Source organism: Eschrichtius robustus, chromosome 11 (genome assembly GCF_028021215.1).
Source record: "Eschrichtius robustus isolate mEscRob2 chromosome 11, mEscRob2.pri, whole genome shotgun sequence".
Classification (NCBI taxonomy): domain Eukaryota; kingdom Metazoa; phylum Chordata; class Mammalia; order Artiodactyla; family Eschrichtiidae; genus Eschrichtius; species Eschrichtius robustus.
The window spans coordinates 13,776,022-13,792,136 of record NC_090834.1 but is presented as its reverse complement, the minus strand read 5'-3'; the positions used below and the strand labels follow the sequence as shown (position 1 = coordinate 13,792,136).

General features: G+C 52.2%; 3 protein-coding genes across 3 annotated transcripts in view; 2 read left to right on the top strand and 1 right to left on the bottom strand.

Annotated features, from left to right (window-relative positions):
* The first annotated feature begins 88 nt into the window (after positions 1 to 88).
* Positions 89 to 4,609, top strand: NHERF4 (NHERF family PDZ scaffold protein 4). Its single transcript, XM_068556344.1, has 11 exons — positions 89 to 104; positions 472 to 499; positions 649 to 722; positions 1,056 to 1,267; positions 1,537 to 1,726; positions 1,817 to 1,953; positions 2,218 to 2,422; positions 2,647 to 2,843; positions 2,944 to 3,162; positions 3,304 to 3,504; positions 3,759 to 4,609. Exons 1-11 carry the CDS (start codon positions 89 to 91, stop codon positions 3,786 to 3,788), a joined length of 1,509 nt encoding a protein of 502 aa, XP_068412445.1. The 3' UTR covers positions 3,789 to 4,609.
* Positions 4,610 to 5,381: 772 nt separating this feature from the next.
* Positions 5,382 to 9,887, bottom strand: DRC12 (dynein regulatory complex subunit 12 homolog). Its single transcript, XM_068556345.1, is given in 5 exon segments — positions 5,382 to 5,578; positions 5,844 to 5,974; positions 8,979 to 9,049; positions 9,442 to 9,543; positions 9,844 to 9,887. Coding segments are annotated over 4 exon segments (363 nt in total). The 5' UTR covers positions 9,474 to 9,543; positions 9,844 to 9,887; the 3' UTR covers positions 5,382 to 5,449.
* Positions 9,888 to 14,700: 4,813 nt separating this feature from the next.
* Positions 14,701 to 16,115, top strand: part of CBL (Cbl proto-oncogene) — an 88,189-nt gene continuing 86,774 nt past the window's right edge. The window contains exon 1 of the mRNA XM_068554545.1: positions 14,701 to 15,001. Coding sequence (XP_068410646.1) covers positions 14,807 to 15,001 — 195 coding nt within the window. The 5' untranslated portion in view covers positions 14,701 to 14,806. The remainder of the gene's footprint in view (positions 15,002 to 16,115) is intronic.

The following is a 16,115-nucleotide window of genomic DNA, read 5'->3' as shown; positions in this document are numbered from 1 at the left end:
GGAGGCGGGACGTGGCAGGGTAGGTGGGAGGGTCAGCTGGTTTCGATGGACCTTGTCCCTACACTGAGCCTGGCTCGCTGATCCAACCATGGAGGCAGCTGCAGGTAAGAGGCCAGGAGAAATCCTCTGGGGGGGACTTTAGGGCAGAGGGCAGATTGGAAGGCTTTGGGACCAGGACACACTTGGTACTGGGGCTTGGAGCCCTGAGGCAAATAGACTGGAAGTCAGGAGGGGAGAGGTGAGTGGGTGGATGTGTCTGCCTTCCTGGTCCACGCCCTGTACTGATACGCTCAGATTTCTGCGCATATCAGGCCTTGGCCGGGGAGGGGAAGGAAGGGGAAGGGAAGACCCTTTTGGAGCAAGTCCTGAATTTGGGGGTTCCCCGAAGTCCTTTCAGTTAATGACCGTGGAAGAGGAGTCTCGGGGGGCAGAATATGCCTCTCCTCCCCTCACCCCTTCTTTTCCCAGCAGATCTTCAGGACACAGCTTCCTTGGCCCCGTAAGTGCCGTGCTGTGAAGGATTGGGGCAAAGGGAGGAGGGATTGAAGGTGGGGAAGCTCTTCAGCTGCCATTAGCACCTCAAGGCGAGCCTGGGACCCAAGTCGGGATGTCAGTTTTCTCCTACCTGCTTGACTTGCTTCCTTGCAGGAAGTTTGAGTTTAACCCCAAACTGGGCATTGATAATCCTGTGCTCTCCCTGGCTGAAGACCACGAGCCCTCTGGTAACCCCCCACCACTTGGGGCAACCGTTTCCTTTCCCCAGAGCCACCAGGGCTCCACACAGCTTCCCGTCTCCTTGGTAACCACTCACTCTGTCTCCCTCTGATAACAGCCTTGGCGGGAGTAACCGCGTGGAGGTGGAAGGGGGCCAGGCATTTCCTTCTGTCCCCCCCACTCTGCCTGGGCCGTGTTCAGCCCCGCTCCCCAATACCAAACTGGGCAGAAGCCTGTCTGGTGTTCTATCACAGGGGCAGGGTCTGCCAGACACAAGGTGACTGGTACTTGGGTCATGTCCCCTCTTCTCCCCCTTTTCTGCTGCCCACCTCCCCTTCCAGATCTCTGGAGCCTGGAACGACCTCGCTTCTATCTGCTGAACAGAGAGGAGGGCAGGAGTTTTGGCTTCCACTTGCAGCAGCAGCGGGGCAGGGCTGGGCATGTGGTGTGCAGGGTGGAGCCAGGCGCCTCTGCCCAGCGCCAGGGTCTTCGGGAAGGAGATCGGATCCTGGGGGTGAACAACCATGTCGTGGAATGTGAAGACTATTCAGTGGTGAGGTTGGGCTGGGACCCCTGTGTTACAGGAGAACATTCTATAGCACCTCAGGGAGACAGAAGCCGGTTGGTCACCTCCCTGGGTATATGGGGGCAGGACCCAAGCCTCAACCTCCCCCATCTCCCAGAATTTAGGGATGCCCAGGTCCAAATGGTTGCGTGAAACCCTCCAGAGAGCTGGTTCCCATGGTGAAAAGTGTAGCTTCCAGGGAGGGGAAGCTGGCAAGAGGGGCCAGCCCAAGCCCGCTCCGTGTGCCCACCGTTCAGGTGATACGCCGCATCCGGGCCAGCGGTCCTCGGGTATTGCTGACGGTTTTGGCGCAGCACGTGCATGAGGTGGCCCTAGCTCAGCGGGGGAACGATGCCCACCTCTGTCCCACTCTCGGCCGAGGGGTCCGGCCTCGGCTGTGCCACGTAGTGAAAGACGAGGGTGGCTTTGGCTTCAGTATCACCCAAGGTGAGCTTAGAGCTCGGGAGGGGTCAGGAGGGGGATCTCAGCCCTGTTCTGGGCAGACAGCAGGCAGAATCTTGCTGTTTGGGCTTCCAGGACATCGGGGTCCTTTCTGGTTAGTGCTGAGCACTGGAGGAGCAGCTGAGCGGGCAGGAGTGCCCCCTGGGGCCCGACTGCTAGAAGTGAATGGGGTCAGCGTGGAGAAGTTCACGCATAACCAACTCAGCAAGAAGGTACGACTGCCTGTTTCCCATCCGTCCTCACCCCTCTGGGCCTGGTCCCTGCCTCGGGAAGCGGACGACTCCTCGACGCGCCTAATCGCCTGATCCGATCTTGTACCTCTGTCACCATCCTTCCCTTTGCACTCTGTGCTAGGCCCTCCCCTCCCTTCCCTAGTGCCTCATTCCTGGGCCTGGGAAGAGGGGCTGTGAGGAGGTGCCTGCCTCTGCCCTCCCTACCCAAGAGGTTGATGCCGATGCCCTGCTGTGTCCCCACAGCTTTGTCAGAGTGGCAAGCAGGTGACCCTGCTGGTGGCAGGGCCAGAGGTGGAGGAACAGTGTCGCCAGCTGGGAATGCCCCTGGCTGCACCCCTGGCAGAGGGCTGGGCACTGCCCACCAAGCCCCGCTGTCTGCATCTAGAGAAAGGGCCCCAGGGCTTCGGGTTCATGCTCCGAGAGGAGAAGGGCCTTGACGGTCGGCTCGGTGAGTGGGAGCCCTGGGGGCGGGGCTGGAAGGTGGGCCTTGGGGTGGGCACACAAGTGTATATATACACCTCTCAGTGCACACAACTGGTGGCCCTGGCTGAACCCCATCCCGGGCCTCCTCCTCCTGTGCAGCCCCGGGTCAGCCCCCCCGGTGTGCATACAGTGGCCTGGGCCGGCACTGGGGGTCAGTGGGAAGGAGCAGTGAGGATGTCTGCATCCCAGGTCAGTTCCTGTGGGAGGTGGACCCAGGACTGCCAGCGGAGAAGGCCGGGATGCAAGCTGGGGACCGGCTGGTGGCTGTGGCTGGGGAGAGCGTGGAAGGGCTGGGCCATGAAGAGACAGTGTCCAAGATCCGGGCGCAGGGCTCCTGCGTCTCGCTCATTGTCGTTGACCCTGAGGCTGACCGCTTCTTCAACATGGTGCGAGCTGAGGGGCGGGGGCTGGAGAGGGGGCAGGAAGAGAGCAGGGCTTGGGTGGGGGGAGAAGCAGCAGGGTTTGTCCTATCTTCCTCTTTTCCAGGTTCGCTTGTCCCCACTTCTCTTCTTGGAGAGCACAGAGGCTCCCGACTCTCCCCAGGATACCGGCTCAGCCTCTCTGGTTGAGACCAAGGACCCACCAGTTGAAGACACAACTGTCCCCTGCGGCTTCCGCCAGTGCTTCCTGTACCCTGGGCCTGGCGGTGGCTATGGCTTCCGACTCAGCTGTGTGGCCAGTGGGCCTCATCTCTTCATCTCTCAGGTGACTGATGCCCCAGGGACCTTGGATCTTCTCAATCATTTGCCTCTTGACAAGTCTTCCTCTGCTTCCCTCCCAGAGCCTCAGTATACCCAGCAGACTTCTCCGTGGTGTTCCAAGCTCTACATCCCCCCATTCCACCAGGTGACCCTAGGAGGCTCAGCTGCCCGGGCAGGACTGCAAATGGGAGATGTGATTCTGGAGGTGAACGGGTATCCCATGGGCGGAGAGAATGACCTGGAAAGACTTCAGCAGCTGGCTGAGGCAGAGCCACCCCTATGCCTGAAGCTGGCGGCCAGATCTCAGCAGGGCTTGGAAGCCTGGATTCCCCCAGGGTCTGGAGAGGTGAGGAAGGAGAGGCGGATGGATTGTGAGCTGCCAGAAGAGGACAGAGGGTAGCCAGAGAAGAGGGCAGAGAGGGAGGCTGCAGCGTGGAGCAGTGTGGGCCACTCAGGTTGGGACTTTAGGCCATGGTAGGTGGGGACAGAAGGACCCAGGGAAGAAGCCCCGTTCCTGGGCATCCCAGTGAGGGGGGAGGGCGCAGGGAAAGGGAACTCTTCTCGTCTCTGAATGACCTCTTCCCTTCTTTCTCTGCTTAGGACTGGGCTGTAGCCTCAGATCTACTGTAGCACCCCCTATGCCTGGCACAGATCTGCCCAAGCTTTCCTGTCTCCACTCTCCAGCCTGAGGTGGTGGGAGCTGAGATGCTCTCTTTAAACTAGAAGCTGCAGCTCTAGGACTCCGGTTACCTCCAATCACAGGATAGTCCTTGGCCTCCATCCCTTCCCATGGGCCCACCTCCTGGAAGAGGGTGTGGCCAGAGGCCTCAGGTGGGCCCACGAGGGAGCCTCCCCTTTGATTCCAAAGGAAGTCATGTGGGATCTTTGGGAGCTGTGTGCCAAGGATGATGATCTGCCTGAGATGAGTGGTATGATTTTGTGATTTATAACAAGAAATATATGTTTGGCCTTCATACCCTTTCCTGGCACAGAGCTCCTAAAATCCTTGGAATTTCCTAAGTAGTAAGACGGATAAAGCTGTCTTCTGTTTTTGACAATAAGCCCCTTTCAACTACACCTAGTTTTGTTAATGAGATGACTCTTGACAAGCACCTGAGAATGGGGCACAGGTTTCCAGGGCAACCAGTCATGTGATTAGAGGGTTGGAACTTTCAGTGCCCACCCCCCACCCCTACCCTCAACCTCCTGGGAGGGGAGAGGGGCTGGAGGTTGAGTTAATCACCAGTGTTCAATGGATCGATGGATCATGCCTACATAATGAAGCCTCCATAGAAACCCAAAAGGACAGTTTCAGAGAGCTTTCCGCATTGCTGAACACGTGGAGGTGCTGGGAGGGTGGCGCACCTGGAGAGGGCATGCAGCTTCCATGCTCATACCTCGCCGGTGTATCTCTTCCCTCTGGCTGTTCCTGAGTTGTGTTCTTTATAATAAACTGGTAATCTAGTAAGTAAACTGTTTCCCTGAGTTCAATCGCTCTAGCAAATGTTTGAACCCAAGGAGGGGGTTGTGGGAACCTCTGAGTGATAGCTAGTAGGTCAGAGGCACAAGTGACAACCTGGACTCGAGATTGGTATTTGAGGTCGAGGGCAGTCTGTGGGACAGAGCCCTTAACCTGCGGGATCTGATGGTACCTCCAAGTAGAAAGTGTCGGAATTGAGTTAAATTGTAACACAAAAGTTAAATTGTGTCTACGGAGAATTACTTGGTGTGGGAAACCTCCCTCCTCCACGTTTCACCAGAAATGAAGTAGAACTGAGAACGTTGTAGTAAAATAGAGGAGAAACAGAGAGCTTTCCCTTTCCCGGTGGGCTGTGGGGCCGGCTAGGATTGAAGCCACCTGGAATTTGCCCTAAGCATGACTCCAGGACTGTTGGGTATATTGCAGGAATTTGGAGACCGGCTGCACCTTCCCTCTGTGGGCACCTTAGGATTGTGGGAGCTGGTGCCTGGTCACACTGTTGGTCTATTGTAGAAATGGCCTTTCCCCACAAATCTGGCTGCCTTTGTTGGTGTTGGTGGAGGTAGGGTGACCAAAAGGGCCTCAGGCTCAAGGGGTGGGACCCAGTTTCTCTAGGAGAGAAGTTGAGACCTTGTCAAATTTCTCTCTTCTTATTCAGTCTTCAGGGTAATGGGTCAGCCCAGAACTGAGATGTTCACATGAGGGGCACTCATCTCTGCCAAAAATCACAGCCCACAGTCCTGTTGAGTTCTACATCCAGACAGCTTTATTGCTGGGGCCTCAGAGGGCCCCAGAGACTAGAGGCTCACAGTCAAAGATCCAGGGGGTTGAGTCCAAACTGGCGGAGCTGCTCCTTGTGCCGGGCGTGGAGTCTCAGCACAGCCCCATCCCACTGAGGCTTGACGGCTCTCAGTTTGGCCGAGAGCCAGTCCAGGCTGTCCTGCAGACACCAAGCTTCAGATCTCAGGAAGGGAGAGGGCTGGAGGAGGGGTGTCCCAGGTTGGTCTGTAAGCTTTCCTAGCCAGTGTTTTCTCAGAGCTCTTATTCTTAGTGGGCAGGCATGGTTGTATCCCCTTAAGATAGAGCAGAGTCCCCTGTGGAGATGTTTCTTTTCCTTTCCCCCTGGTCTGTCATTGTCACACTAGCTGGGATTTTGGGGGGGTGCTGGGCATCGGGATGGCTGGCCTTCAGAGGGTAGGGCTTACATGTAAGATTTCCTCATATTTGGCCTCCATGTCTGCCACGTGGGCCCGAAGCTGAGCCAGAGTTCAGTCCCACTCTCCAAGGGCCTGCACGGCCTCTCTCTGTGTAGCCGCAGCCTCCCTGTGGCACATCTCTGGGGACGGGGGCAGAAGGATGAAAGAGGACAGGGTGGTGACACTCTACCCTTGAACAGAGTCTCCAAAGGTACCCAAAGAGCAGAACTTGAGTGGGATCATTCCAGACTTCCCCAGAGCCATCAACGTTCCCATAGTTCCTATAAAGAGCTGAAATATACCATTAAGGTAGAGTAGAGAGAGTGGGCTTGGGACAAGAGATCTGGGTCCCAAATCTGGTTGTCATTTACTACTTGTGTAATGTCTGACATATCTCTCTCTGAGACTCAGTTTCTTCATCTTTATACAGAAAATGACCCATACTTCACAGGCTTGCCGTGAGAGTTAAATGTGATAATGTATGGGAAAGCACCTAGTATGCAGGAAGTGCTTCATAAATGCTGACTGCATTTAAATTTGAGATAAGGCAAAGATTAGGAAAGGGGCTCAGGGCCTGCATGGCAGATAAGCAGCTCTTGGATATCTATAGCTAAACTAAAGCTATTTTAGGATAAGAAAATTTGAGGCCAAAATTGTGGAAAATCTGTGCACCATGCTAAAATTTTTCAACTGTATCCTGTTACCAAGAGGGAAGAGAGCAAAACCATATATATATATATATATACACACATACATGTATATGCTTATTTAGAAGCTCACTCATTTGTTAGCAAATAGTTATTTAGGACCTACCATGCATTAGGCCTTGAAGATAAGGAAATAAGTAAGTTAAACAGTTTCATTTAAGCTTGGTTTCATTATAAAAATCAGCCAAACTAAGCGGGAATATGTTTTGTTCTTTTAAAAAAATTATTTGGGGGCTTCCCTGGTGGCGCGGTGGTTGGGGGTCTGCCTGCCAATGCAGGGGATACGGGTTCGGGCCCTGGTCTGGGAAGGTCCCACATGCCGCGGAGCGGCTGGGCCCGTGAGCCACAATTACTGAGCATGCGCGTCTGGAGCCTGTGCTCCGCGACAAGAGAGGCCACGACAGCGAGAGGCCTGCGCACCGCGATGAAGAGTGGCCCCCGCTTGCCGCAGCTAGAGAAAGCCCTAGCACAGAAACGAAGACCCAACACAGCCATAAATAAAGAAATAAAATAAATAAATAAAGCATGACACAAATTAAGCAATGTGAATACCATCAAGCTTTAAAAAAAAAAAAATTATTTGTACTGTTTTTTTAAAAAAATTAATTTATTATTTATTTATTATTTTATTTTTGGCTGTGTTGGGTCTTTGTTTCTGTGCAAGGGCTTTCTCTAGTTGCGGCAAGCGGGGGCCACTCTTCATCGCGATGTGCGGGCCTCTCTTGTTGCGGAGCACAGGCTCCAGACACGCAGGCTCAGTAGTTGTGGCTCATGGGCCTAGTTGCTCCGCGGCATGTGGGATCTTCCCAGACCAGGGCTCGAACCCGTGTCCCATGCATTGGCAGGCAGATTCTCAACCACTGCGCCACCGGGAAGCCCGGGAATATGTTTTGCTTATGGGAGACATGGCGGTGGTTGGGAGTTAGAACTGGATTTGGAGACACCATTGAGAGAGGGAAATGGGGTGAGAGACTTAGGTCTTCTTCTTATAACTTAAGATTTTTTTTTTTTTTTTTGCCGTCCTGAACCGTCTGCTGCAATTCTCAATGGTGGGAAAGTCAGTGGGGAAAGCAGTATGAGAGCTTAGATTGCAGTCTTCTAGAGAAGAACCATCCTAAATCCACCTCTTCAGTCTGGACAGCAGCAGTGATCCTCCGAGAGAAAGGGCTTCGAGGGTGGGGAAGCCGACCTAACTGCTCCCGAAGGCCCCTCACTTCCTCCGCCAGCTGCCTGCTGTGGGTCTCCATCGCCTCCTGCAGGGTGCAGCACTGAAGACTCATCTCTGTGGTGGGGACGGTGGGTGGCCAGGGACCCAGGTGGGGACAGAGCGATGGAGAAAGGATGGGAAGTTGTGAGTGGGGAGGGCTCTGCTTGGTCCAGTGGGGCAGGTGCATAAAGGCCTTTTGGTTCTTCTTGTGGTGATTCTGAGAAGCTGGGGAAGGAGCTAGGAAACAAGGTCCCCTTCCCCCTGCCACTCAGGATGGGGATTCAGGCCCTTCTCCCCACTCAGTCCCACGGGATGAATGAGATAAAGGCTGTGGCTGCGTTTTGTAACCCACACAGCATCAAGCGCGTGGCATGGGCCATCGTGGAAGGTCCCTGCCCAAGATCCCAGAGGCCTTTGTTTGGTTCCTTCAGGATTCTTGTGTGTGCTGGGAAGGCTGAGACTAGGCATGGCAGATGGGAGTCCTCCTTGTCTCCCTACCCAGCATCCTCTGGCCCCCTTGGGTGTCCTCTTCCAGGCCTCTGTCTCCTGCCCACCTGCTTCATCAACTGCACACCTGCATATATGGCCTTCCCTTCACTCCGGGCCCCCTCCAGTTCAGCCTCCAGTTCTTGTATCCTCTGCTTCAGCTGGTCTTCAGAAGCCTTGGCTCAGCGGGCCTCATCCCTCCACAGAGCTGTGAACAGTCCCAGAGCAGCCCTCAGGACTGGCTGCGGACCCCACTAAATCAGCCCCCATGGCCTTGATGGACTCTGCCCACCTTTGGAAACCCGGCAGCAGGCTGCCAGCCTCTCATTGTCATTCCGGTGTTTGTTTTATTTCCCCCCTAGAATCCTACAGGCTCTTCGTTATTAAGAAGCGCAAACTCCCTCTGTGTTCTGGCTATGAAAAATAGCTGCCTTGGGACTTCCCTGGCAGTCCAGCGATTGGAACTCCGTGCTTCTACCGCAGGGGGTGAGGGTTCGATCCCTGGTCAGGGAACCGTCATTCCGCGTGGTGTGGACAAAAAATTAAGAAAAAAATAGCTGCCTTTATCAACCCTTACTGCCCACCGTTTCCTCACAACCCCAACTCTTGACAATCTTTTTCCACTAGGGGATGGTTAGAGATCAGCTCAGCCCTCCACCATAGCTCCAACCCTTCAAGCTCCCAGGGATACAGAAATGCCCATTGTCCCACCTCTATTGCCCCCAGAACTTCCACCCTTCTTACCCAAGTGGTCTTGGAGCAGCTCCTTTTCCAGCAGTGCCAGCCTGTGCATGGATTCAGTCTCCACATCTGCCCTGGCAAGATGGCAGAGCCTCAGCTTGTCAGGATCTCAGCCTTACCTACTCCCCTCCCATCCTCATCCCACATCCTGGACTTTTTTTTTTGCAGATCTCAGGACCACTAAATGAGGGATCTCTGATGGCAAAGTCTAATGAGTTCACTGCCCAGCACATGGCAGGTACTCAAAAGATGTGTAATGAATACATAAGGAAGGCACAGAGCCAGAGGGGGTTCAGATGGGCATGGGTGTTGATTTCCCCACTTCCCCAGCTCCATGGAACCTGGATGCAGATATGAAGGAGGAGGGTCAAGACAGCTCCGTCTTATCATGCAGAGGGCTGAATTCTCTCTGGAGGACCTCTGCTCGGTCTCTGAGCCAGAACGTGGAGAGGCAGGGGGCACTCACCTCCACCCAGCCTGACTCACCAACAGCTGCATTCCTTTTCTTCTTCTGTGTCCCAGCTTTTGTCCCTTTTTCTGTGGTCTTAGGTCATATTTCCTTGCTGTCCTGGGGGAGAGAGGGGACTCGTATTTAGGTCTGGACATGGAGCTGCTTTCCTGACCCCTAGACTGAACCAGGAGTCCCAGGAGAATTAGTGTTCTAGTCTCCAACTCTGTTTCTTATACTTTTCAGAAGCTTCTTTTCTTGGTTTCCTTGGAAACTTAGGCAAGGCTGAGGCCACTGGGAAGGATGGAGTTGTTTCTCTCTACCGGTCAGGTTCTAAGTACAGAAATCATTCCTCTCAATCCTCTTTCAGAGAAAACAAAGCTCAGTACCTGGTCCCTTTCCTCTTCCCATCATCCTTACCCTGCCTCTTCCTGCAAGACCTTCTCTTGCCTCTGTTGTGTCTTCCTGTGGTGTGACCCACTCACGAGGAGGGGCAGAGAAAAGGCCCAATGATCTAGGAGCCAGAGGAGGAGACTGGGTTCTGGGAACCAATCCAGAGTGGCAAATTTCCGTCGGGGGCGGGACTGAGAACTGGAAGGTTGGGTTTCTGGAGGCTGCATGTTGTCCGGGCAACTGGGAAACATGGTGTTCATAGGAAGGTAGAAGGGACTAAATACAAAGCTTAAAATACCAAGGTCTCAGAGGGCCAATACTCTCCTTATCCCCAAATCCTTAGTTTGAGGAGAAAGGGCTTTGGAGCCGATCATCTATGATTCACTTCTCTGTAGCACAGCCTGCAATTTGGAGACTTACAAATTACAGATTTACACATCTGAAATAATGCTGTTGTGCTGATACAGAGGAAAAGGACTGACAGTAGCCATTTTGGGCAATTTACACATCCCAAGGTCTCATCAACAAAATGACATTATTAGGTTTAAAATTGAAGCTCTCCTTCAGGAAGGCACTCTGTGGTGTATGAAGGAAAGAAGTGCAGAAGAAGGTGGTTGAGAGAGTTTCCCCTTTCAGAGAAATGAGACGCAAAGGAGAGGTAGACCCAGGACCCCAGGGTGTTGACATAGAGAGATGCAAATGGAGAAGAAAGGGCACTGGTTAGAGATAGGAGCTGTGAGTTCTTATCCGCTCCGTCCGGATATGTAAACTTGAGCAAGCCATTTAAACTTGCTCAGCCTCAGTTTCCTGGTCTTTAAATCTTTGATTTTGGGGAATTCCCTGGCTGTCCAGTGGTTAGAACTCTGCTCTTCCACTGCAAGGGGCACGGGTTCGATCCTTGGTTGGGGAAATAAGATCCTGCAAGCCACAGCGTGCGGCCAAAAAATAAAAAAGAAATCTTTGATTTTGTAAATCTTGAAAGGCCTCGATTTTCCCTGGGTATTTACAGGACTGTCTTCTCTCATTGTGACTTAATGTATTGCCTCTTTTCCTGTATTCCGGTCTGTGGTTGACTTGCAGACAGGTGCTGAGAAAATACCTTGCTTGGCTCCCTGCCGTACTGAGTTGGTTGGGGCTCCCTCTAGCGGACTTACTTGACCTTCTACTGAGTCCTGCGTTTTTCTATTTAAATTATTTACTGAGCAATGTTGCGGGGGGGGGGGGGTACCCCCCCTTAGGGATGCTTCTTGCTGGAGTCATGAAGAGTTGGAAAAATAAATCTGGGGAAGGGACAATGACGAGTGGTTTGCCCTGGTCAGCAGCCCTCGTCCCCCACCCCTTCTCTCCAGCCCTGTGCTATTGGGAGCCTTGTTGTCTGTCTGTCACTGGGATCTCTGGACACCATACTGGCTAGAATGAAAACAGCAGAAACTTCAGGGCTTTTCCCCCTGCGGATTAAGGGAACTGCTGACTCTTTCTTTAGATATTTCTATCTCTGTCTTCCTCAACATTTTTTGGTCATTTTTGGTCAATTGCCTGTTGTCAGGAACAGATCTGAAGAAACAGCCATGAGATCTGGGGGAAAAAATCCTTCCTCTAGGGAGCAGACAGATTCAGGCAGAGGCTGACGATATGTATTTGTCACCTTCGTGGCTGCAGGGTACCTCTCTGACCCGGGGGACATTTTACAGAGTAAAGAGAAGAACTGGCCTTGTCCTTCCTGTTGCTTACTCTTCTTGTACCTCAGTGTCAGATAACCTTGTGCACATCTCCCAAATTGGAGATTTTTCTTCTAATCTTGAAGCATGTTTTTCATTTATTCCCCTCCCCCTCCCCCCAGAACCCTCTCTCCCTGAGTAGGAATGCAGTAGGGGTTCTTGTCCTGGTCCCTCCCTTCATCCAGAAGCCTGTTTGAGGACTTTTGAATAGAATAATTAGTGTCTCTGTTGTGCTGATGCACGGAGTCCCATATTGAGGACAGAAATTACAGAGTATAAACAACATATCGTGTCTCAGAAGAGCATTTACTTTTCAAATATATTCAGTCAACCGACTTTCAGGTGCAGAGAGGATGTGGTTTGGGGCGAAGGTGAAATGGAATAAGAAAATTGCCACAGGTCACATGATGTGATACAAACTGAGCCAGCTCTAGAATAATCCAGGAATGAGAATGACATTGTGATCAACAATTCAATCTCCAGCACATTTTGAAAACAAGCCAAGTGAAAATTGTGAAAGAAAGGTCAATCTTTCTTTCTTTCTTCATTAACCTCAGTTCCTAAATGAAAACAGGAACGATCATTTCAGCAGAACTCTGTCTTCCTTTGAATAGGATCCCTTCTGGGGGTTTTAAAGAGATACAGAGGAGAGAAGCGTCACCCTCTCTACTTCATTCAAATGTGAGACAAATATAGGTCATCATATATTAAAAGAAATATGGGGACTTCCCTGGTGGTGCAGTGGTTAAGAATCTGCCTGCCAAAGCAGGGGACACGGGTTCAAGCCCTGGTCCGGGAAGATCCCACATGCTGCGGAGCAACTAAGTCAGTGTGCCACAACTACTGAGCCTGCGCTCTAGTGCCCGCGAGTCACAACTACTGAGCCCACGTGCCACAACTACTGAAGCCTACGCGCCTAGAGCCTGTGCTCCGCAACAAGAGAAGCCACTGCAATGAGAAGCCCGCACACCACAACGAAGAGTAGCCCCTGCTCGCCGCATCTAAAGTCCGTGCGCAACAACAAAGACCCAACGCAGCCAAAAATAAGTAAGTAAATAAATAAATAAATAATAATAATAAAAAAAAGAAATATGGCTTACTGCAGCAGAAACAGAGTGCCAATTTTACAATTCCATTCTATACAGACCATACTGAACATAATGCAAATTGGAAGCCTTAAACCAAGCCAGAGATGTACAATGATGATGTACATTGTGAAGATGACCTACAGGTTCATACACAGCTCCAAGGGTTAATTTCTTAACCTGTACTCCATAAAATCTAGGATTTGACTACGAGGGGAAAAAGTACCCTTGCATGTCTACAGTGTGCTAAGTACTGTGGAAGACCAAAGTCGATAAGACAATATAGCATAAATTAATGTGTGGCAGGTGAGAAATAGATGATTACGGAAATTTAGAGGAGGACTGTCTGGTAAGGAGGACAATATTTGAGTTGAGTATAAAAAAATGGATTGGACTTTAGTAGCACTCTTTAGGCAGAGGGAATGCTCTGAGTAATAGTGATGAAAAAAGAAAGAATTGTGGTATTTTGTGAGTTGGTGAGTCACCCAGCATAGGATATATGTACTGGAATAGTATAAAACTGCAAGGTAGTTTGGAGTTAGATCATAACTGTTAATTTCATTCAGGAGGCAATGGGGAGCATTTAAAGTTTTTTGTTTTGTTTTGTTTTGCTTTATGCTGTCAGACCTATACTTTAGGAACACTGGTCTGGTGGCAGTAGGTGGCAGGGAAATCAGTGAGGAAAAGGTTTCAATAGACCAAGGGAGAGGAAAGGAGAGCCTGCAACTAAGGGTGGACGCACTAAGGATGGGAAGTTTTGACAATTATCTAAGAGCTTTGTCTATATGTTTTCTTTAGACATTTTAACTCTTTCTAGGTAGGAATTGACGAATGGAAATTCTACTGATAGGAAATGATAATTTTGACTCCGCAATCAATCTTAGATACAGGCCATTGAATTGCAGACAAGGATATTTTTTCCCCTCTTACAGGACTGTTTGATAAGCTTAATTCCCTAATCAGTCAAGAGTTTGGAGAAGAGCCAGGTGGGGTATCTAAGGCGGAAGTGAGTACTTATTGAGACACCAGGGCCTGCATGCTCCCAAAGCTGAGGCTCAGAATTAGCAAATTAGGGCAGGGCACTTCCTTCTTTGGGAGAGAGGTTCTTTTTTTCAAAGTTCTTCCAGCGGAACTTTGAGACTAGAAAAGTGGAAATGACTGGGACCCGCATTGCTCTTCCCTGGGAGGAGCGAGGACTCCTCAGGCCAGGGCTTGAAGCTCAAGGTTTCTGTGGTCAGGGCTCGATGCTGGTGGTGCCCACCTGTAGTGCAGTGCGCTGAGCAGGGGAATCTTAAGTACATATTCAATTTCCAGAAAAGGAACTTGTGTTCAAAGCAAAAAAAGGGGGAAGTGTTTTGTTTTCAGAAGGGTCAAAGGGCCTGGAAGAAGAGCTCGAGGCCTAAGTGTCTCAAGCCTTTCTGGGATCTAATCAGGATGCAACAATCTGCAGCATTCACATTCCTGTCCTTGGTCCTGACTTAACTAGGAGTTTAAAACACTAGGGAGTGGGGAAAAAATTTCCCTTTTTCTCCCACAGTGTTAAGAAGCAAACAACTTTAAGTTCAATTTCCTCATTTGTCAGGTGTGGGGTAAAGACTTGAAGTTCAGATTCTTTCTACGGCCACCTGTCTTAATTTAAATAGCCCAATGACCGCCTCCAGGAAGGTCATCCCACAACCCACAAGGAACACGGAGGGCTCGGCTTCTGCCTAGTGCGCAGGCTCCACGTTAGACCCCGCCCCGCCCTTTCCCCGCTCCTCCAGCAGGGGGCGCAGCGCGAAGGTTCCGCCTGGGCAGCACTCCCCCCCCCCCCCCCCACCGCCCCTCCCGCCACTCACGGTAGGGGCGGGGGAGACGGCGCGGAAACTTGGCCGCAGCTTTCCGGGAGCTGTGGCTTGGGAGGGGGTGGCACAGGAGGGGTCGCTCCCCAGTCCGGACGCGGCCGCCCGCTCCGCGCGCTCCTCCCGCCCCCGGGATCGCGCTCTCTGAAGGGGCGCGCCCGCGCGGACCCACGCTCCCGGCGCCGCCCACTCCCCTCCCCGCGACCGCCCCTCCCTCCGCCCGGACGGCCGGCGGCTGTGACGGCGGCGGCCGGGAGAGGCCCCTCCTTCACGCCCTCCTTCTTTCCCTCACTCGCAGCCAAGCGGAGCCGGCGGACGCGGCTGGGCCCCTAACCCTCCCCGGGCTATGGCCGGCAATGTGAAAAAGAGCTCTGGGGCCGGGGGCGGCGGCGGCTCCGGGGGTTCGGGCTCGGGCGGCCTGATTGGGCTCATGAAGGACGCCTTCCAGCCGCACCACCACCACCACCACCACCTCAGCCCCCACCCTCCGGGGACCGTGGACAAGAAGATGGTGGAGAAGTGCTGGAAGCTCATGGACAAGGTGAAAGGCCTGCAGAGGACCCGCGGGAGTAGGGGTGGGCGTGGGCGGAGGGGCCGAGGGACGGGAAGGAAGGGACAGAGGAAGCTGGGGGAGGGGACGGGTCATGCGAGGCTGGGGAGGCGAGGAGCTGGGGTGACGGGGCGCAGGGGTGGGGAATATGGGGGTGGGGAGGAGACCGGGAGGATGGGGGTCGGCGGTGGGGGAAGGGCTGCGGTTGGGAGTGAGGGAACGTTGAGGTGTGTGTTTGGGGTTGCGAGACAAAGATGGGGTGGCGGCTGGGGTGAAGGGTAACTGGGGAGCCACCAGGGAGGAAGTATAATGGGGGTGCAGAGTTTGCGGCTCTGTGCAGGGTGTAGGGATGTGGGTCACGGAGTTGGCCCCGGGAGATAGGAGGGAGGGGGTGAGGAAGAGCGCTTGATTTACCGGCTGGGACTGTTAGCTGGATGAGCTCTGACTAGGGAATTAGGTTTACGGGCTCTGATTGAGAGACCTGGGGTCCTGACAACTCCGCAGGCAAACTGCGCTCTAGGTGAGCGTATAGTTTTTGTTTCTGTTTTTTCTTCTCATTAAGATGCAACACCGAGAGAAAATAAATGGGGGGGGGGTGTTTAAATGGGCCAAGGAAGGAACTTTCCTCCACATCTAGCGCTGGCTCAAGTTTTTCTCCTCCAAAACATTGAATGGGATCCATTGCTGGTGCTGAGATAGATATGCAGTGATTAAACCACAAGTTCTGGTCATAACCATTATTTTAGGAGAGATATATTGACTGAGCGGGTTAGGCAGTAGATTCTGACTTCTTCCAGAACTTCCTCCTTACACACACTGCTTTTCGTTGGGTTCTACTTTTTTTGGTAACAGAACCTGACTCCTTATTACAGAACCTGACTTTAAACTTGTTAGATGAGCTGCTTTGGTTACTTTTTTTTTTTTTTTTTTAGCAAGTATGAAAAATAACCCCACTTTAAGTTTGGCATTTGAGAGAATTTTACTTCCTTATAGTTGTGTCTGTATAATGAAACATAGTAGTTAGTCCCAAGTATTTAAGAGTGTTTAAACAGTCTAACGGTTTGTTCCAGAGAATTCAATATTTCCTTGCTATTTTTCACATTTA